Raw genomic sequence first — 22,338 nt, 5'->3', positions numbered from 1 at the left:
TCAGCCATGTGATGCCCTTTTACTCTTTCAGGCTGGTCCCCAGCTGCCCCTCTTGTGTCAGTGCTTTGATGCACAGTTCTGTGTAGTATAGAGCCAAACTTAACCCAAGATCTCTGCAAAAATTCAAATCTTGCACTCAGTTAGGGTAACAAGGTGTAGAGCTGGATGAACACAGCAGGCCAAGCAGCATGCTTGGCCTGCTGTGTTCATCCAGCTCTACACCTTGTTATCTCAGATTCTCCAGCATCTGCAGTTCCTACTATCTCAGTTAGGGTAATTTTCTTAATGTAATAGGCATTTTATTCCCTGAAGATTAATTCTTGATGTTAGGTGCAATTTTTACATAAGAGCTTGGGGCTTAGGAACGGGAGTAGATCATTTGGCTCTTCAAACCTGCAGCACCACTCATTAAGTAGCGACTGATATGGTTATGTTCTCAACTCCACTTCTCTGTCTACACCACCTCCCCCACAACCTTGTCTATTGAAGTCAGCCTGGAATAAATTCAAAGAACCAGTCTCCATTATGTTCTGGGGAAGAGAATTTCACACTTGCAAAGTCTTCTGTGAAAACATTTCTCCTTGTTCTTCTTAAAAAAAAGAGACTTCTCATCCTTAAACAAGGCCCCTAAGTTTTAGTCTCCCCTACAAGTGGAAAAATCCTTCTGGTATCCACCCTGTCTGGACTCCTCAAAATCGTATATGTTTAAATAAGATCACCTCTCATTCTTCTTCACTCCGATGGATTTAGTCCTAACCTGTTCAGTTATGCATCAGTTAAGCCTTTCACTCCAGATAAAAAAAACTTCTTTCCTTATTCCACTCAACTGCACCTTTTCCTGACATGTTAAGACCATAAGATATAGGAGCAGAATTAGGCCATCCAATCACGGCTGATACGTTTCCCAATCCCATTCTCCTGCCTTCTCCCCATAACACTTGATCCCTTTACTAATCAAGAACTTTTCTGTGTCTTAAAGACACTCAATGACTTAACCTCCACAGCCCTCTGTGGCAAAGAGTTCCACAGATTCACCACCCTCTGGCTGAAGAAATTCCTCCTCATCTCAGATTAATTGGTCATTACTTCATTCTGAGGCTGTGCCCTTGGTTCCTAAGTGTCGCCTACTGGTGCAGACATCTTCTCCATGTCCACTCTATCAACGCCTCTCAGTATTCTGCAAGCTTCAGCAAGATCCCCCCCATCCTTCTAAACTCCATCAAGTACAGATGTAGAATCCTCAACCACACCTCATAGGACAAGCCCTTCATCCCCGGGGTCATTCTTGCAAATCTCCTCTGGACAGTCTCCAAGGCCAGCACATCCTTCCTTCGATATGGGGCCCAAAACTACTCACAATACTCCCCCTTCTGCCGGAAAACTGCTCAATGAACCACTGTTGACTGATCTCTACAGCAAGTACAGGGCAGCACGGTGGCTCAGTGGCGAGTACTACTGCCTCACAGCATCAGAGACCCAGGTTCAATTCCAGCCTTGGGCTATCTATTAAGAGTTTGCACTTTCTCCGTGTGGGTTTCTTCCCAGTACAAAGGTGGATTGGCCATCCTAAATGGCCCCCTTGTGTCCAGCGATGTGCAGGCTCGGTGGGTTATCCATGGGAATACAGGGTTATAGGGGAGTGGGTCTGGGTGGGATGCTCTTGGGAGGATCAGTGCAGACTTGATGGGATGAATGGCCTGCTTCCACAATGCAGAGGCTCTATGCTTCTAGGTGTATCCTTCTTTAGGTGTGTATCAATCTACTTCAAATCAGAAATTCCTCCCAACTCCTTTTCCCCTCATCTGGTTTATCTGTGCATGCTAAATCACAGGTGGAAACACTGTCGATGCAAGTTCCTCTGGAAATGTTGCTCCACCTTTATATTTTTCCTAATTCAGAAGGAGGACCGTTTCTTAGTTTCACCAACTTCCAGCAATTTTAGACTGAGCATCTCTCAGAGAAAACACTGAATTTTTGAAACAATCTGTAACACGTGCTCTCTCTCGCTGTTAAAATTTTTAATTCGAAATGTTGGTCAGAAGAATCCCCACCTTGTTGGCCTGGTGAACTTGCCTGCATGCATTCTGCAAACATTGGATCGATCGATTAATAGAAGGTGCTGACTCATTCGATCTGCTTGAGTATTACACGTGCTTGTGGGTGTGGGAGCTGGCTTCACAGGGCAAGAAGGGACCTTTGATCTTGGTCGGGTTTGTCCATTACTTTTGTCAATAAACGATTATGTTGATTGTGAGATTGTAAAAGTGTAGGTGTGCATGGCATATGGTGATGGAGCAGATTAGTCTGTCCATAAAATATAATTATATTTGCAAAATTATATTATAGAATCATGGGATTTTACAGTCCAGAAGGAGGCCATTCAATCATTATGTCTGCACTGGCTCCTGAAAGAGCTATCCTATCACTCCATTGCTTTCAAATATATATCTATTTCTCTTTTGAAACCTCCCATGGAATCCATCTTCACAACTCTCCCAGATTCCAAATCCTAACAACTCTCTGAGGAAAGAAGTTTCTCCTTCTCTCACTCCATGCCCTCTTGCTGATAATCTTTAAATTGTGACCCCTAGTTACTGACATACCAACTACAGGAAACAGAATATCCTTATTTACCCTATCAAAATTGTTCATGATTTTGAACACCTTATCTTCTCTGCTTCGAACAGTAGAAGCCCAATCTTTCTAACCTTTCCATGTATCTAAAATCCTTCATTCCTGGTATCATCCTAGTAAACCTCTTTTGCACTCTCTCTACAGCTTTAATATCCTTCCTTAAATAATATGCCCAAAAGCGAACACACACGTAGATATGGTGGTAAAGAAGAAGTATGGCTTATTTGCCTTTATTGGACAGGGAATGGAGTACAAGAGTCAGGATGTCATGTTGCAACTTTATAATACTTTGGTTAGGTCACACTTAGAGTATTGCATTCAATTCTGGTTGCAACATTACAGGAAGGATGTGGAGGCTTTGAAGAGGGTGCAGAAGAGGTTTGCCAGGATGCTGCCTGGATTACAGGATGTGAGCTAAAAGGAGAGGCTGGAAAAACTCAGGTTGTTTTCTCCGGAGTAGCGGAGGTTGAGGAGAGACTTGATAGATGTCTATAAAATTATGAACTGCATAGGTAGGGTTGACGGTCAGAATCTTTCATCCCCCCGAGTTGAAATGTCTAATACTAGGGTGCATGCATTTAAGGTGAGCGGGGTAAGTTGAAAGCAGATGTGAGGGACAAGTTTTTTTTTTTTTTTACACAAAGAGTGGTAGGAGTCTGGAATGCGCTGCCAGGGGTGGTGGTGAAGGAAGATACATTTGGGGTGTTTAAGGGACTTTTAGATAAGCACATGAATATGCAAGGAATGGAGGGATACGGACCAAGGGCAAGCAGAAGGAATTAGTTTAATTTGGCGTCATGTTTGGCATCGTGGGCCGAAGGGCCTGTTCCTGTGTTGTACTGTTCCATGTTCTAACTGAACACAGTGCTCCAAATGGGGTGGTCTGACCCTTGATTTGTGAAGGTGTAGCATCACTTCCTTGCTTTTATACTCTATGAGCCTGTTTACAAGCCCAAGAATTCTATAAGCCTTATTTAGTCTATGTTAGCTTCTTATGTAGAAATTACAGAAACGGCTGTTCAGTCCAGACAGCCTATGTTGGAGGTTTGCCTTTACATGGATAGTAGTCCTAAATGCCAGGCCTATTCCCAAATCCCATCATTTTTCTGTCTGAGACATGGTATCTAACACCTCAATGGTTTGAATAAAATTAGACCCCATGACTTCGGTAGTGACAGAGTCTGGAAAGAAAAGGTTGCTCTTGGCTGACAAAAATAAAGCTCTAAGTTTTGATTTGTTGTCTCATTTCCTCTTTGACAGAATTGAGGGTGACTTATTACCCTACTCGGGTATGATAGGTTCAAAACTGGCCACATGCGGGGCAGATCGCACCTAAACAGCCAAGGAGGGACATGCGTGGGAGGTTCCTGTGCTCTCTCTGACCCTCCAATATCACCTCCACACACACCAAATGAAACTTACTGATGTGCACAGTACCTTTCCGAACTGGACTTTCCCATTTTGGATCTCCATGTCCTGGGACTCTAAGGAACTAGAGGGATGATCGGTCGTTTCAGAGAGGTGTGGAGGACATCTCTCCCGCTGTCTACCTGGGGGTCCCCTGCCGCAACTGAGTACGGCAATTACTTTGGGTTGGGGGGCAATCGGAAACTGCAGTGACTCACTAAGGCTCCATTAATGGCATCTTCCGAACCCACGGCCACTACTGTCTAGAGAGACATGAGCAGGGGATGCATAGAAAGACTAACAGCCAGTTAAAAATCCTCTGGAGGATTAGACCTTCAGTGAGCACCTCAAAGCACTGGGGCAGCATGGTGGCTCAGCGGTTAGCGCTGCTGCCTCACAGCACCAGGGACCAGGGTTTGATTCCACTCTCAGCTAACTGTCTGTGCGGAATTTGCACATTTTCCCAATGTCTCCGTGGGTTTCGTCCCACAGTCCAAAGATGTGCAAGTTAGATGGATTGGCCATGCTAAATTATCCATTCTGTCCAGGGTCATGTAGGTTAGGTGAGGTAGCCATGGGAAATGCAGGGTTACAGAGATAGGGTAGGTGTGGGTGGGATGCTCTTCTGCAGGGTCAGTGTGGACTCAAGGGCCACTGGAGGGATTCCATAAAAAGAAATTACGTCAATGGTGCCTTTGCAACATCCTCTGAATCCAGTAACAGAAAAGGGGGTCCAACAGCACCATTCTCTCCCGGAACAGTTTTAAAAAATTAATTGACGGGACTGCAGACATTGCTGGGCAGGCTAGCATTTACTGCTGATCCCTAATTGCCCCTTCAGAGGGTGGTGGTGAGCTGCCTTCTTGAACTGCTGTAGGTTGACCCACAATACCATTAGGGAGAGAATTCCAGGATTTTGACACAGCAACATTGAAGGAACGATGATGCATTTCCAAGTCAGGATGGCAAGTCGCTTGAAGGGAACCTTACAGGTTGTATTGGTCCCATGTATCTACTGTCCTTGTCCTTCTAGATGGTAGAGGTTATGGGTTTGGAAGGTGCTGTCTGACGACCTTTGGTGAATTTCTGCACTGCATCTTGTAGACGGTACACACTGCTGCTACTGAGCGTCAGCGGTGGAGAGAGTGGATGCTTGTGGATGTGATACCAATCAAGTGGGCTTCTTTGTCCTGGATAGGGTCGAGTTTCTTGCGTTGTTGAAGCTGCACCGATCCAGGCAGGTTGGGAGATTCCCGCTCACTCCTGACTTGTACCTTGTCGATGGTGGACAAGCTTTGGGGATTCAGGAGATGAATTACTTGTTGCGGGATTCCTAGCCTTTGAACTGCTCTTGTAGCCAGAATATTCATATAGCTAGGATAAAGGAATCCAGGGCTCACTACTCTCCAATAAACAGTGACCTTAGTCATGTACCATATGAAATATACACCCTGCCATCTAGACAATTATTTTTGGTGGGGAAAGTTGCATATTATATTCAAAAAATTAAGATAATTAATGTTGGAGTGCTTGAATGAATATCAGGGTCAGTATAGGTCAGCAATACACTGGAAATCAGGGCTCTGATGAAAGGTCAATGACTTGGAACGTCAAGCCCGCTCTCTCCACACATACATCGTCTGAAAGTTTCCAGCCACTACAGTTTTCATTTCCCCTAATTTAATCTTTCTGTGGCTGTGCGACCTGCACCATGACACTCCACATGACTCACTGTGGTAGGAGTGCCTGTGAAGCAGAGATAACACAGCCAGGGGTGGGGGAAGGGGGGTCACTTACGCTCCCAAAGTATTTGTCCAGTAACTCGACATAACGGTGGATCAGCTCCAGTGTCAGCAGTTCGTTGTCCTGGTCCTCAATCGCACAGCAGAAGTAAAGGCTGGCATACCTGTGAGGGAGAGACAAGAGGTATCACTACACATATAGCATTGACAACAAGTTTATAACGATCACTTCTTGCACTGGCAGATTCTTACACCACCCATGTTTCCACACACTCAGTAACTCCTGGCATATATAAAGCATTGCCAAATGCAACGCACACCAGATGTTTGGAACATTGTGGTCAGTCCATCATCATTCCCATTTATTTTTATTATATTGTGAAATGTGGGTGTCGTCAGAAAGAACTGCATCTGTTGCCTATACCTAATTACCCCTTGAACTGAGGAATGTGCTCAAAGGGCAGTTAAGAGTCAATGCTGTTGCTGTGGATCTGGAGTCACATCGGCCAGACTAGGTAAGGATGGCTGATCTTCCTCCCAAAAGGAGGGAAATGGCTTTGCTATTTTCCCTTCCGCCAACAATAGTTAAAAGGTACAATCCCAGAGTATCACAGGGATGCTCTCTTGTTATACAGAAAGAGAGAGAGAGAGAGAGAGAGAGAGGGGGGGGGGGGGGGGGAGGCGGGGAAGGTGGGGAGACAGAGGGGACATGGATTACTAACCCAGTGATATTACCATGACGCCACTGTGCTCCACCCCACCCATGCAGAATGCACATCCCAACTTCTAGATCAATATTTATAGGGAAAGGAAATGCATATTAGTTTAGGAAAATTATGTTGTAAGCACATTTTCCCCATTATCCCACAGGCATCTTACCTCCCCCACCAACACCACACAACTCTGAACAGAGGGGTGTGCACAATTCATGGATACAAGAACGATTCAGAGTTATACAGCACCAAAACAGACCCTTTGGTCCAACCTGGCCATGCCACCATAATCCCAAACTAAAATAGTCACATTTGCCTATGCTTGGCCCATATCCGTCCAAACATTTCCTATTCATATACTTATTCAAATGTCTTTTAAATGTTGTAACTCTACCCGCATCCGCCACTTTCTCTGGAAGTTCATTCCATACATGAACCACTCTGTGTAACAAAATTGCTCCTGGTCTCTTTTCTATATCTTTTTCCTTTCACTTTAATCCCTCACCCTAGGGAAAAGGCACCTACCATTAACCCCATCTATACCCCTCATGATTTTATAAGACTCGATAAGATCACTCCTCAGCCTCCTACGCTCCAGTGAAAGTACCAGCCTATCCAGCCTCTCCTTATAACTTAAACCCTTTTTTTCGGGCAACATGCTGGTAAATCTTTTTTGAACCCTCTCCAGCTTAATAATAGCTTTCTTATAACTGGGCAACCAGAACTGGACACAGTACTCCAGAAAAGGCCTCACTAACCTTCTGTATATCCAGACCATAATTATCCCACTCCTATACTCAAAGGTCTAAGCAATGAAGGCAAGCGTGCTAAACATCTTCTTAACCACCCTGTCTACATGTGACGCAAACCTCCAACAATTATGTACCTGAACTCCTAGGTTTCTCTGTTCTACAACACTACCCAAGGCCCTACCATTAATTGTATAAATTCTGTCCCTGTTTGTTGTACCAAAATGTAACACTTCGCATTTATCCAGATTGAACTCCATCTGCCATTTTCCAGTATACAAGTTTATAAAATCAGAGGGTATAGATAGGGTTAATGGTAGGTGTCTTTTACCTCGGATGGGGTATTTCAAGGCTAGGGGGCATTTTTTAAAAAAGGACAAGGGGCAAATCATCAAATTGGACAAAGAGATTTTTTGGTTCCCAAATGGCATAGTGCTGTGATTGGAACAAGGTCAGCCAGGTTGACCTCATAGAATAAGTTCCCTGATTGGACCGGGTTAACAGCCCCAGTCAGGGAGCCCTGGTTGACAGGTATAAACAGGAGTGACAGAGATTCTGCTCACTCAGAGAGCTGGATCAGTGTCAAGTACTTGGTGATGGGATACTGGCCTCTATGGAGTTATTTCACATAGTTTTACATTACAGAGACGGATGTAGATGGAACTGTAGTATTGCTGAAGACATATTTTGTTGAAGCTTTGCTTTGCAGCACTCATCAGGATAATTTGCAAAGATGCCCAAAGTATAAATGCTTTTATTTTTTGTGTTAATGTAGGAAAGTCAATGGGTTGTTTGGCTAACAGTCTCTGCTTGGTAGAGCTGCACTAATGGAGAATGCACAAGTTAATGATAACTGATAGTTAATTGCAATTCATTGTTTAAATTTTGAACTAAGCAAATTGACACTGACTGTTCAAGGCATTATTCTGAGAATTGAACCAGAAAATGGCCGTCACCTATTTTAGAGAGTAGATTTTACACACAGGGTTTAAAAGACACTTAGTTAAGTACATGAAAAGGAAAGATTTGGAGGGATATGGGCCAGGAGCAGGCAGGTGGGACTAGTTTAGTTTGGAGTTATGGACCGAAGGATCTGTTTCCAAGCTGTATCCGTCAGTGGCAAACACTTGTGTCACCACTGCATAGTAGCAGTATGAGACAGCTAGTGTCACCTGTTGCTCCAACCTTTGAGATATGAATTTCAGTGCTGGTGCAATGCTAGGTACATGAGACCCATGTCCCAAGGACTGGCAGTGGTATCATATCAAACAACACGTCCTATCAGCTGCTTGCAACAAGCAAAGTACTGACCTTTCCCAACCAGTCTGTGCTTGTGAAACTAATAGTGTTCAACATGAGTTGCAACTCCCGGACTGGACAGCAATTGCTAAATAATCTAAATGCGCAAAGAATTGCACTGACAACAAACTTACAATGGTCAGGCTCACTGTGTGGTGCATACTGGAAGCCCCACAGATAATACACAGGGCACTGTTCTTTGCAGAAAGACAGAGCATGTAAATTACTGTAACAATCCTGTGGCTTTAAGAGGTGTATTTTGTCCTTTTGTATTTGAAGAGGTTTTAAGGCAGAAATGCCAAGCTGGCTAGTGAAGAAACAAAGTAAACAGCTTGGGATTTATATTTAAAAAGCTGGAACAATACAAGCAGCCTGAATGGATGTGGTCAAGCTCTCATAGATCAAGGATATTTAGTTAGCTTTCAGCAGCTGCTGTTGGATTTTCAACAGAGTTGGAAGCTGCAGTTAATGTCTCCTGGTTGCCACTCTCTGTTTTCACTTGATATTTTTTCTTTCTCACTCTGCTGCTGGGTTGCATGTGAGAAAAACTGATTTCTACACTTGCCTATTTGCTAAGGGGTGTGTTTATGGGATGTGACTATATTGGAACAGTTAATTAGTAAGTTTTCCAATAGAGTTGAGTTATTCCAAGTTCTTCTTTCTTTTGTTGTATCTTAACTACAGTGCTTAAATTAATTATGTTTTGCTTAATGTTGAGTAGTTTGAATTGCATCTGGAACACAGGCACTTTACATTTGCCTTTAAAAATAAGAAAAAGTTAGGGTCTAGGCTACCTTCTTAATATATTCTGAGGGGGTCTGGTCCGGTCCAGTCGAAAACATTACACTGTGCCTGCTGCAGCTCAACAAAACAGATGACAACCATGATCAGGTTCATTTCTTAGGCAATGCCATTAACAGTGTCAAACAGCCTGGTTTACAATTTAACTTCAATCCTGGCAGTTAACTGCCAGACAACATCTACTGGTGCACTCTCCATGGCAACATCTCCAATCAGCAGTCCACTTGCCAACCAATCAGCACTTGCCTCTCTTACAGTATAGTTGCCATTATCCCTTTGCTGTGAATATTTTTGTACATTGCCCTGACAATTCAAGATTAACTTCTTCATGGAAATGTGGTATTTTAATTGGCTGTCTTTGTACACATTTTTGCGCTACATTAAATTGAGTCTTTTGCAGATTTTTGGGGAGGTCGGGGGAGAAAGGAGAATTCAAGATCCAGGAGAGAACCAGAAGGGAAAGGTGGGGAAGGGGCAGGAGGGAGAATGAAGGGAGACACACAGTCCTGACATAACATCTTGTCCAAACAAAACAATAGCTCCGACACTGCAACACTCCCTCAGGACCACATGGGGAGCACTAACCTGGATTATGGTACTCAGAGTTTCTGGTGCAGGGCTTGAACCAGTGACGTTGAGATCTGGAGGAAGAACAGAAACCTAACAGGGAGAAGCGAGCTTGTTGGAATCAGTGTAGGGGAGGTGGGCAGAATATATTCGTGGATCACGCCAAATTTAGACTAGCTGAGCAAATAGTGTCATCACGACTGAAAACAAAACAGCGAACCAAATTATTCATAGATCAATGATCATGGAGCAATTAAGAGACTCTTCCCGGCTCTGCTAAATAGTTCTAGTCTTCTTCAAATCCCTGATTGCCATACGGAGAGAGACAGATTGCAATCTGAACATCAATTGTTGGAAAGATGTGCTAAGAGTTTCCTAATTGTTGCATAGCCAGTAAAACCACTTACAGGCCCTTCTTATTGAAAACCAGTTTCCTGGTCGGTTTCCAGAACAAGACTACATTTGTACTTTGCCTTTAGCAGAGCGAAATCCTTTTCAGTACCAATACCACTGGCTGCACGCCTTCAATAGATTCACCAAATGCTGTGATTCTTTGTTTTTATTCACTTGTGGGATACGGGTGTCACTGGCTGGCCAGCATTTATTGCCCATCCCTAGCTGCCCTTGACTTGCTAAGCCATTTCAGAGGGCAGAGTCAACCATATTGGCTGTGGGTCTGCAGTCACATGTAGGCCAGACAAGGTAAGGATGGCAGTTTTTCCCCAGACAATATCAGTGAGCTAGATGGGATTTCCTGACAATCAGCAATGGTTTCATGGTCATCAGTAGGTTCTTAATTCCACATTTGTTTTTCTTCCCCTAATTGATTTCAAATTCAATCATCTGCTGTGGTGGGATTTGAACCTGGGTCCCCAGAACATTAGCTGAATTTCTGGAGTAAGAGTCTAGAGATAATACCACTAGGGCATTGCCTGCCCCTAAATACATCCTGTTCCTTCACTCTCTCTTGGTCCTAGTCCTGAAACGTCCTTCCCACTAGGAGCACTCTGGGTGGCTCCACACCACATGGGCTGCAGCAGTTAAAGCAGGCAGCACACCACCACTTTCACAAGGAGCAATTGTGGATGGGCAATAAATGCCATTACCAGAGTCAAACTGCCTGGTTTACAGTTTGATTTTAATCCTGGCAGTTAATTGCCAGGCATAATTAATGGTTGCATTTGCCATGGCAACAACTCTGATCAAAAGTCCACCTGCCAACCAATCGGCACTTGCCTCCCTTACAGTACAGAACAGATAGTGATGCCCACATTCCCTGATGATGGCAAAGCAAAAGAAACATAGAATCCATAGTGTAGAAGCAGTCCATTCAGACATCCCTGGACACTATGGGACAATTTACCTTGGCCAATCCACCTAATCCCTACATCTTTGGACTGTGGGAGGAAACCTACGCAGATACGGGAAGAATATGAAAACTCCACACAGACAGTCACTCGAGGTTGGAATTGAACCATGTCCTGAGCACTGAGGCAGCAGTGCTAACCACTGAGCCACTATGCTGCTCTGGTTAAGAGACATGTAAGCCAGTCCAGGTAAGGATGAGAGATTTCCTTCCCTAAACAGCATTAGTGAATCAGATGGGATATTCCAACAATCGACAATGGTTTCCTAGCCAAAATTAGACCCTTAATTCCAGGTTCTTTTTATTGAATTCAAATTCCACCATCTGCTGTGGTGGCATTTGAACCCAGATCCCCAGAAGACTAGCTGAGTTTCTAGTCTAGCGATAATACCGAGATCAATAACAGTGTCCTCTTCCAAGGCCACGGGCTCAGCACTGAGGCATGAATCCCTTGAAACCAATTCTGCTGAGTCGTTCATTTGCCTGGAACTCGGTCACAACAGGAGACAGCCAGGGGACAGTGGAACCTTTCCAGGATGTCCTCATTCCTGATGAGGTCAGACAACCTGAAACTGACTCAGGGATGGGCATCCTGGCTTGTGACCAACCATAAAGGAGAAGGTTCAATCGGTACGACAGTGAACTCGGGGAGAGACTACTGCTCTTAGATCTCCAATCATTTCTTTGAATGGTAAGGACAAAGTTTGCATTGTATAAATACAAAGAATTGTTCCAACAAGGAGGAGCAGAGAGCTAAACACAAAAGAATGATCAAGTCTGTGGCTGGGAGTGTCCTGAAGATTTACCTGGCGTTTGCTGGGACTGGAGAGTTTGAATTGTAAGGAGAGGCTGGATAGGCTGGGACTTTTTTCCTTGGAGCGTAGGAGGCTGAGGAGTGACTTTACAGAGATTTATAAAACCTTGAAGGGCACAGTTAAGGTGAATAGCCAAGGTCTTTTCCCTAAGGGTAGGGGTGTCCAAAACTAGAGGGCGGAGGTCTAAGATGAGAGGGGAAAGATTTAAAAGGGACCTGAGGGACTTTTTCCACACAGAGGGTGGCGTGTATATGGAATAAGCTGCCAGAGGAAGTGGTGGAGGCAGATACAATGACAATATTTAAAAGATATTTGGGCAGGTACATGGATAGGAAGAATTCAGAGGGAAATGGGCCGGGTGCAGGCAAATGGGATTGGTCCAGTTTAAGAAACATGGACGAGTTGGGCCGAAGGGTTTGTTTCCACGTTGTATGACTCTAAGAGGCTGGAGCACAAACAATGAGAAAAGCAGAAATCTGAAGGCCGGGATGTTGCCTTATGGGATACAGAGAAAGATGGAGCAGCTCAGTAGGAAAAAACACAAGAGGACCATGGAAATCCCCAGGAAGGTGGAAGAGGAGGAAGAAAAACTGGCAGTGAACAACATCAAGAAAAGGGCAACTGAGTGGATTAGCCATTATGGAAGGGGCAGAAACCGGCTGAAAGCAGGTGACTGAGATGTAGGCCAAGATGGAACAACACAAGAGTCAGAATTTTGACAGCATGGTAAGAAACCTCTCGATTCATCATGTCATGCTAGTCATCAAACACTTATCCCACTTTCCAGCACTTAGCCCCTAGCCTCTGCACTTTGGCATTTCAAATGCTCATCTAAATGCTTCTTAAATGATGTGAGGGCTCCCAACTCCATGACCCTGTCAGGCAGTGATCCTCCAACCTCTGGTGAAAACATTTCTCCTCAAATCCCCTGTTCCAAAATTCTGTTTGCCTCAATCAGGTCCCCTCTCATCTTACTCCGCTTCAAGGAAAACATCCCAATAGCTTATGTAGTCTCTCTCTCCATTGTGGAGTCGCTCCAACATCATGGCATAACTCCTCTGCACCCTCTCTCGTGCAATCACATCCTTCCTATAGTGTTGCAACCAGAACTGTTCACATTGCTCCAGCTGTGGCCTATCCTGAGCTTGAGACTGTCCAGCCAGTGATGAAAACAGCCTTCTAGTATCTACCACATGAAGCTCTCTTAGCTAAAGCAACGTATCGAAATCTCTCATTGCTCGAACTACCTGAGAATCTTGTCTTGCGTTCTCACTTGGAGGTTGGCTTCCTGCATTTTAGGAAGGCACAAGTCTTTCATTGTTAGAGGTATGGAGTTTAAAAACAGAGTAGGTTATACTGCAGCTGTATAGGGTGCTGGTGAGGCCATATTTGGAGGACTGTGTATAGTTTTGGTCTCCTTACTTGAGAAAGGATGTCCTGGCACTGGAGGGGCTGCAGAGGAGTTTGACTAGGTTGATTCCAGAGTTAAGAGGGTTCGCTTATGATGAGAGATTGAGTAGACTGGGACCATACAAATTGGAATTTAGAAGGTGGAGGCTGGTACAATTACAATATTTAAAAGGCATCTGGATGGGTATATGAGTAGGAAGGGTTAAGACGGACATGGGCCAAATGTTGGCAAATGGGATTGTTTAATTTACGATATCTGATCAGCATGGATGAGTTGGACCAAAGGGTCTGTTTCTGTGCTGCATGACTCTCTAACCCTAGTTTGTGTAAACCCACCTTGTGATTTGACCTTTGACAGTCCTATGAATCTATGCTGCACTCCAAGGTCACAATATCCTTCCTGAAGCATGGTGCTTAAAGCTGTTTGACAAACACACGATTGTAGAATCCCTACAGTGCCGGAAGAGGCCATTCAGCCCACTGAGTCTGCACCGACCCTCCAAAGAGCATCAAACTCATACCCAGCATCCCACCCAGATCCAGGCCCACCACCCTATCCCTGTAATCCTGCATTTCTCACGTCTTAGCCACCTAGTTTACACAATCCTGGACTCTATGGACAATTTAGCACGGCCAATCCACCTAACCTGCACATCTTTGGAGTGAGAAAAGAAACCAGAGCACCCGGAGGAAAGCCACACAAACATGGAAGAATATGCAAACTCCACACAGACAGTTGTCTGAGAGTGGAATCAAATCCGGATCCCTAGTGCTGTGAGGCAGCAGTACTAACAGCTGAGCCACCATGCTGCCCCAGGAATACGAATAGAACGATATGCTGACAGGACCACTGAAGGGGCTCAGATGGGCTGAACAGCCCCGTCTGCATGCTGCAAAGTGTCCTGCAAGAAAAAGTGACGCACCTCTTGTAAACGATCTTCAGGTCCTTCCACTCCAGGAAGCTGCACATCTTGGGCTTGCGCCCGAGGACAATCTGCATCAGTTCCCGGCCCAGTTTCTTCTTCTCCTTTTCCGAGACAGCGGTGTACCATTTCTGCAGCCTCAGCTTGCCCTGTCGGCTGAACAACAGCATGAAGCGCATCTGTGGACCCAGAGCAGACCAGGGTGAGCTGGGGAGGTGGCTGTCTTCACAATGCAACCTTCAGGGAGCGCTCTCCCTGACACCACACAATTGCTCCCCATCCAAACCAGAGCCCTGCCCTTTCCCATCATTCAGTTCCACCTATGGCAAAAATTTACCTCATCACTTTTCCTTACCACATTGCTGTGAGAAAGCTTGCTGTATACCAATTGGTTGTAGAGCTTCCAACGATGCACTACTTATAACACCTCGTCATTGGCCTTACAACACTTTGAGATGTCCCAAAGGATGTAACCAGCACTTTATAAATCAAATCTATTCTCTTTACTGGTTAACTTTATCCAGAGTGAGGTCATGAAACCACAGCTCTGCCCAGAAAATCCAGCTGACAAACATTCAAACCAAATCAAATCAGCAAACGCAGCTTCACCGTCTCACTGACATCATTAATTTTGGCACATGAGACACACTTGCAGCCTGGAAGCTTTCACCTGTGTTTTGAAACTAAACAGCATACAGATTCAGATACAGAACTGAATCTCGACAACAATAGCATACTTCTTTTCACATCCGTGACAGTTATCATAGAATCCCTACAGTGTGGAAGCAGGCTATTCGCCCATTGAGTCCACACTGTCCTTGCAAACAGCATCCCACCCAGATCCACCCAACTACCCTATCCCTGTAACCCTGTATTTTCCATGGCTAACCCACCTAGCCTGTGCATCCCTGGACACTATGGGCAATTTAGCAGGGCCAATCCACCTACCCTGCATATCTTTGGACTGTGGGAGGAAACCAGAGCACCTGGAGGAAGCCCACACAGACACAGGGAGAACGTGCAAACTCCACACAGTCACCTGAGGGTGGAATCGAACCAGAGTCCCTGGCGCTGTGAGGTAGCACTGCTAACCACTGAGCCAATGTATTTTTCTGTATCTTTTAAATTGAACATGTTTTGTACCTGCCCTGGGATTGTTTGACGAGGACAGTGCAGAAAGAGCTTTACTTGCAGTTTTTAAAAAAAAGAGTGAAGGGACTTTTTCAGTTTAAAAGAGTCGAGCTTTACTTTATATCTAACCCTGTATTATCCCTGTCCTGGGAATGTTTGATGGAGATAATGTAGAGTTAGCTTTACTCTATATCTAACCCTGTGCTGTCCCTATCCTGGAGGGTGTTTGATGGGGAACAGTGTAGAAGCTGTTTTATTTCAGTTTAAAAGTAGAGGAAGCTTACATGAGTACAGAAACTTTTACTTTCAATTTACTCTGTTTCTAACCCCTTGCTGGATCTGTCCTGGGAACGTTTGATGGGGGCAATGCTGAGAGGGCTTTACTTTCTGTTTAAAAGAGTAGAGAGAGCTGGCATTTCATTGTAAAATGAGTAGAAGGTGCATCACTTTCAGTTTTAAAAATTTAGAGAAATGCTTCCTTTCAGTTTAAAAGGGTAGGGGAAGCCGTACTATGTATTCTGTACCTATCCTTCGGGTGTTTGATGGGGCAGTATAGAAAGTGCTTTATTTTCAGTTTTTAAAGGAGAGGAAGCTTTACTCTGTATCTATCCCCGAGCTGTTCCTGTCCTGGGAGTGTCTGTTGAACACAACAGAGTGAATTTCAACAAATTCAGCAAAATTACTGAACATAGGAGATTCACTGAAAAGCTCACTATCTCATACAAATAGTTCAAGTGCTTTGCAAAGCTGAATTTAATCTGACTGCAATGACTTGTGAGGACAAAAGCAATTATCTTACAAGCTCCAACATACAGCCATGAGCTGAGCAACCAGTTCATCTGCATTTAGCAATATTGCACAAGTTGGCAGCTACGTGTTTCATTACGACAGAAAATGCATGTCAAAAAAAAGGACGACATTGGCAATAGAGTGCAGCGAAATTCCCTCAGGTTGTGAAAGGTGCCAGAGCAAGTATTTCTTGATCATTTTAAGGGAATTAGTTCAACAATAGCTCAAAAGCCGAAGATCATTCCCCCCTTTGGAACATATGCCAAAAGAAGGAAAGGAAATATTTAGCACACTGTTTTAGGCTTGTTGCTTACTCATCCACCAGCAGAACCCTTGGATGACATGCCTGGTTGACGTGCAAAGGTCAATCCACAGGCATCAGCCCAGAGCCTTTCAAAAGTAACACTGTTTACAGAAAAAATATTGAGGTAACATTGAGGTCAATCTGCTGCAAAGGGATGGATGCCCTCGAGAGGTTTTAGGCTCCAGAGGTTTTATTTTTGCAATTCATAACAAATCAACTTCCGTGTGAAGCACTGAAGCTTTAAAAGGGCGTCAACTCTTAGGAAAGACAGCACAGAAATAGGCCATTCTGCCTGATTCCTCTGTGCTGGTTTTCAATGTCTGTATATGCAACTCCCCCCCAACACACCCACTCTTCACCTCACCCAAGCACCATCTCCTTCCACTCCTTTCTCTCTCTCATGTAATCATCCATCGAAATGGACAGACACCATTCACTTCCAACCATTTCCTGCAGTAGCAAACTCTCCATTCTCAACACTTGGCTGAAGAATTTGTTTCCGATTTCCCCATTGGATTTCTCTGTGATCATCTTATAGTAACGGCTCCTAGTTCTGCTCTTCCCCACAAGAGACAATGAGATGTAGGAACAGATGTTGCCCATTCGGCCCATTGAATATGTTGTCATTTAGTGGTAGGGTCCTGGGGAGTGTTGTCAAACAGAGACACTTTGGGATGCAGCTTCATAGTTCCTTGAAATTGGACTCACAGGTAAACAGGGTGATGCAGAAGGCATTTGGTATGCTTGCCTTTATTGGTCAATGCACTGAGTATAGGAATTGGGAGGTCATGTTGTGGCTGTACAGGACATTGGATAAGCCACTTTTGGAACACTGCTTTTAAATTGGTCTCCCTGCTATAGGTGAGATGTTGTGAAACTTGAAAGAGCAGAAAAGATTTACAAGGATATTGCCAGGATTGGAGGGTTTGAGCTAGGGAGAGGCTGGAGCTAATTTCCCTGGAGCGGAGGCTGAGGGGTGACCTTATAGAGGTTTATAAAATCATGAGGAGCACAGATAGGATGAATAGCTAAGGCCTTTTCCACATGTTAGGGAGTGCAAAACTAAACAGCATAGGTTTAGGGTGAGAGGAAAACAATTTAAAAGGGACCCATGGGGCAACTTTTTCACGCAGAGGATGGTGAGTGTATGGAATGAGCTGCCAGAGGAAGTGGTGGAGGCTGGTACAAATACAACATTTAAAAGGCATCTAGATGGGAACATGAATAGGAAGGGTTTAGAGGGATACATGCCAAATGCTGGCAAATAGGGCTAGATTATTTTAGGATATCTGGTCAGTATGGATGAGTTGGACCAAAGGGTCTGTTTCCATGCAGTACAGCTCTACGGCTTTAATGGAAATCATGACTGATTAGACAATCCTCAACTTCCTGCCTTTTCCCCATAACCCTTGATTAAAAATCTCAGAATATACTGAACGACCCAGCTTCTGCAGTAATGAATACCACAGTTTCACTACCCTGTGAGAAAGCAATCTTCCTCATGCATCTTAAATGTGGCCCCACTTTATCACCATCTCCATTATCTCTCAGTCTTTTGCAATGTTTAAAGGCCTCTTCCAGTCATCCCTCTCTTTTACTACCACAGAGAGTGGTTGAGGCCAAAACATTGTGCATTTTAAAGGAGGTAGATATAGCTTTTATGGCTAAAGGGATCAACTGATACGGGGGTGATGGAGGGCCAGGATTAGGACATTGAGCTCAATGATCAACCATGGCTAATTGAAGGGCCAAATGACCTACTCCTGCTTTTATTTTCATGCTTTTTCACTCAAAAGAATGGAGTCTTAAGCCTGTCAACCCTTTCCTAAGGAGCATACATGTTCTCCTCTGCTAACACCCTTGTAAATGTTCTTCACAAATCCTCCTGTGCCTCTTCACAACCATTTGGGGGAGAAAAAAAAACTCATTTGGCATGGAACCTTTGGGAAGCCAACTGCCTCCATCATCCAGTCCATGCTGACATGTAACTCCAGACCCACAGCAATATGTTGAATAGTTGATATCGTCACGGCATTCACAGTAAATCTAACTTTGCCTGCTTCACTCACACTCCAACAGAAAAATGAATAATCAAAAACACTCGAGCCCTACCCATCTGTTTGGATAAACAATAAACATGAAGGGACACAACATGAAAGGGACCACTTCTGATGTGCAGTGCCAGAATTTGTCCCTCTGCCATCATTACTCAAACAGTTTATTTCTGTACTTGTGTTTTCCAACATCATGGTGCTCATCAATCAGCACTTTTCCCCTTTGTTCTTTCATGAGAATGTGGGCATTGTTGGCCTGTCCTCAACTGCCCTTGAACCGAGCAGCTTGCTTGGCCATTTGAGTCAAACACATTGCTACGGGACCAGAGTCACATGCAGACCAAACCGGATATGGAAAGCAGATTTCCTTCCCTAAAAAGGGGATCAGTGAACCAGACGGGTTTTCACGGAAACCATGATTGACGTGAATTTCGAAACTGCTGTGGTGGGATTTGAACCGATGTCCTCAAAGCTTCAGTCTGTGCCCGAGGATTACGAACCAGTGACATTACCACTAAGCCACAATTTCCCAACTATTGTTCAGCACTTCGAAGAAACTAGTGTTTGTTTCTAATCTATAAAAGGCTTCACCACAACCTCTAACCCCATCTCCAAAACATTCTTCAGGCTTGACAACCTCCTCCAGCCCCCTATGCCCCTCCCTACCTCCATCACCTCCTCCAGCCCCACATACCCCTCCCATCTCTGTAACTTATCCAGACCCTACACCTCTCCCTATCCCTGTAACCCATCCAGCTCCTTTACATCTCCTTATCACTGTAACATTCTCCAGCCGCCATAACCTTGTCGGTTCTCTGTACACGCCCAATTCTGGCCTCCTCAGATCATCCATTTTCATGTTTGATGGCTGTGCCTTCAGCTGCCAAGGCATCAAACCAAAATAATTCTCAACCTAAGACACAGGAGCAGAATTGGGCCATTTGGCCCATCAAGGCTGCTCCACCAACAGATCATTGCCAATATGTTTCTCAACCCCATTCTACTGTCTTCTCCAACCGTTGATCCCCCTTAGTATTCAAGAACCTATCTCTGTCTTAAAGACACTCAACGACTTATTGCCACAGAGGGCTGTGGAGGCTGAGTTCCACAAATTCACCTGGCTGAAGAAATTCCTGCTCATCTCCATTCTAAAGGTTCATCCCTTCACTGAGGGTGTGCCCTCAGGTCCTAGTCCCTCCTACTAGTGGAGGCATCTTCTCCACATCCACTCTATCCTGGCGTCTTGGTATTCTGTAAGTTTCAATCAGATTCTCCCCCGTCATCCTTCTAAACTCCACTGAATCTAGACCCAGAGTCCACTACCGCATCTCTTATGACAAGCCCTTCATGCCCAAGATCATTCTTGTGAACATCCTCTGAAACCCCTCCAAGACCAGTGTATCCTTCCTTAGATGCAGAGCTCAAAACTGCTCATGATATTCCAAATGCGGTCTGATCAGAGCCTTATACAGCCTCAGAACATCACTGTTCTTGTATTCTAGCCCTGTTGAAATAAATACAAACATTGCATTTGCCTTCCTAACTGCCAAATGAACCTGCATGATAACCTTTCGAGAATCCTAAACTAGGACATGCAAGTCCCTTCGTCCTTCTGATTTCTGAAGCCTCTCTCAGTTTAGGAAATAGTCTACTCTTCTAACCTTTATAACAAAAAGTGCATAACCTCATACTTTCTACATTTCCATCTGCCATTTCTATGCCCACTCTCCTTGCCTGTCCAAGTCCTTCTGCAGCCTCCGCACTTACAACATTAACTATTTCTCCAATTATCGTTGTGTCATCTACAAACTTTGCAACAACACCTTCAGTTCCTTTGACCAGATTGTTAATGTATAACGTGAAGAGTTATGGCCCCAACACAGACCTCTCAGAACTTCACTAGTCACTGGCTGCTATCCTGAAAAAGACCTTTTTATCCCTACTCTTTGCCTCCTGCCAGTCAGCCAATCCTCTATTCATGCTTGTACCTTGCTCCTTACATCATGGGCTCTTCTCTTATTTAGCAGCCTCCTATGTGGCACCTTGTCAAAGGCCTTCTGGAAATCCAAATAGATCATGACCACTGCTCTCCTTTGTCGAACTTGCTCTTTACCTCCTCACAGGTTTCTGACAGATTTGTCAGGCAGGACCTCCCCTTGACAAAGCTGTGCTGACTCAGCCCTGTTTTACCATGCACTTCCAAGTACTCAGTCTCATTCTTAACAATGGTCTCTAAAATCTTACCAATGACGAGGCCAGGCTAACCTGCCTATGGATTCCTAACGTCTCTCTCCCTCCCTCCATTCTTAAACAGAGGTGTTGCATTAGCCATTTTGCAGCCTTCTGAACCCTCCTTGGCTCCAGTGATTCCTAAAAGATCACCAGCAACAACTCTACCTCCAATCTCCTCAGCTATCTCCTTCAGAACTCTGGGGTTTGGTCCATCTGGTCAGGGTGATTTCTCCACCTTCAGATCTTTCAGCTTCTCCAGCACCCACTCCTTAGCGATGGCCACTATACTCCCCTGTGTCCCGACTCTCCTGAAATTCTGGTTTGTTGCTGGTGTCTTCTACTGTGAAGACTGATGCAAAGTACCTGTTCAGTTCCTCTGCCATTTCTTTGTTCCCCATTGCTACTTCTCCAGCCTCACTTTCCAGCAGTCCAATGTCCACTCTTGCCTCTCTCTTATCAGGGGAGACGACGGCCTAGTGGTATTATCACTGGACTGTTAATCCAGAGACCCAGATAACGTCCTGGAGAGCTAGGTTCAAATTCCATCACAGCAGATGGTGGAATTTGAATTCAATAAATCTCTGGGATTAAGGATCTAACAATGTTGATTGTCGGAAAAACCCATCTGGCTCAGTAATGTCCTTTAGGGAAGGAAACTGCCATCCAAACCTGGTCCGGCCTACACGCGACTCCAGACCCATAACAACGTGGGTGATTCTTGACTGCCCTCTGGGCAATTAGGAATGGGCAATAAATGCTGCCTAGCCAGCAACGCCCTCATTCCGTGAATGAATTTAAAAAACCCAAAACTTTTAGGCATCTTATGAAAAAGCCCTTGCAATCTTCTTCTCCATTTCTAGCTAGTTTACTCTCATATTTCATCTACCTGTTTCTCTTCCTTTAAGTGGCTTTCTAAAATCTGCGACTTCATCCATATTGGTCACTTGTCCCATTATCTTCTCAGGTGCTTTGATGTCCTATTGTCCTCACAGGAATATACGTCTGACCATGCCCCAGGTGTAACAATCTATTTGTTCAAGGGAAATGGGCATCAATATTTATTACCCATCCCCAGTTGCCCTTTGAGAAAGTGGTGGTGAGCTATCTTTTTGGATGACTGCAGTCCATGGGGTTTGGGGATACCAACAATGTCATTAGAAAGGGAGTTCCAGTGACATTGAAGAAACTGCTGATATAGTTCCAAGTCAGCGTGGTGCTCCACTTAGAACTTGTAGGGGAAGGGTATCTGCTGCCCTTGACCTTTTAAGTGGTTACTGTTGAATGCAGGGTGTTTCTTTAGGGTGCTTTCTCCACGTTAGTCAGCAGATTTTGTCCACAGCAAGATTAATAAAACACTGAGCACTGTAGACTATTTATAAATTCACCCGTCTGTGTTTTATGA

The 22,338-nt window shown here is 44.5% G+C and overlaps 1 protein-coding gene across 2 annotated transcripts in view; it reads right to left on the bottom strand.

Annotated features, from left to right (window-relative positions):
• Window positions 1-22,338, bottom strand: part of LOC109922088 (AP-1 complex subunit sigma-1A) — a 47,902-nt gene that overhangs the window by 5,872 nt on the left and 19,692 nt on the right. For both annotated transcript variants that reach the window (XM_048620179.1, XM_048620178.1), the window contains exons 2-3: window positions 14,427-14,605; window positions 5,839-5,947 (exon numbers count right to left, since the gene is read on the bottom strand). In XM_048620179.1, coding sequence (XP_048476136.1) covers window positions 5,839-5,947; window positions 14,427-14,605 — 288 coding nt within the window. The remainder of the gene's footprint in view (window positions 1-5,838; window positions 5,948-14,426; window positions 14,606-22,338) is intronic.

This window comes from Rhincodon typus, chromosome 45, assembly GCF_021869965.1.
Source record: "Rhincodon typus isolate 14 chromosome 45, sRhiTyp1.1, whole genome shotgun sequence".
NCBI classification, from domain to species: Eukaryota; Metazoa; Chordata; class Chondrichthyes; order Orectolobiformes; family Rhincodontidae; genus Rhincodon; species Rhincodon typus.
This window is presented reverse-complemented; position numbering and strand designations above follow the sequence as displayed.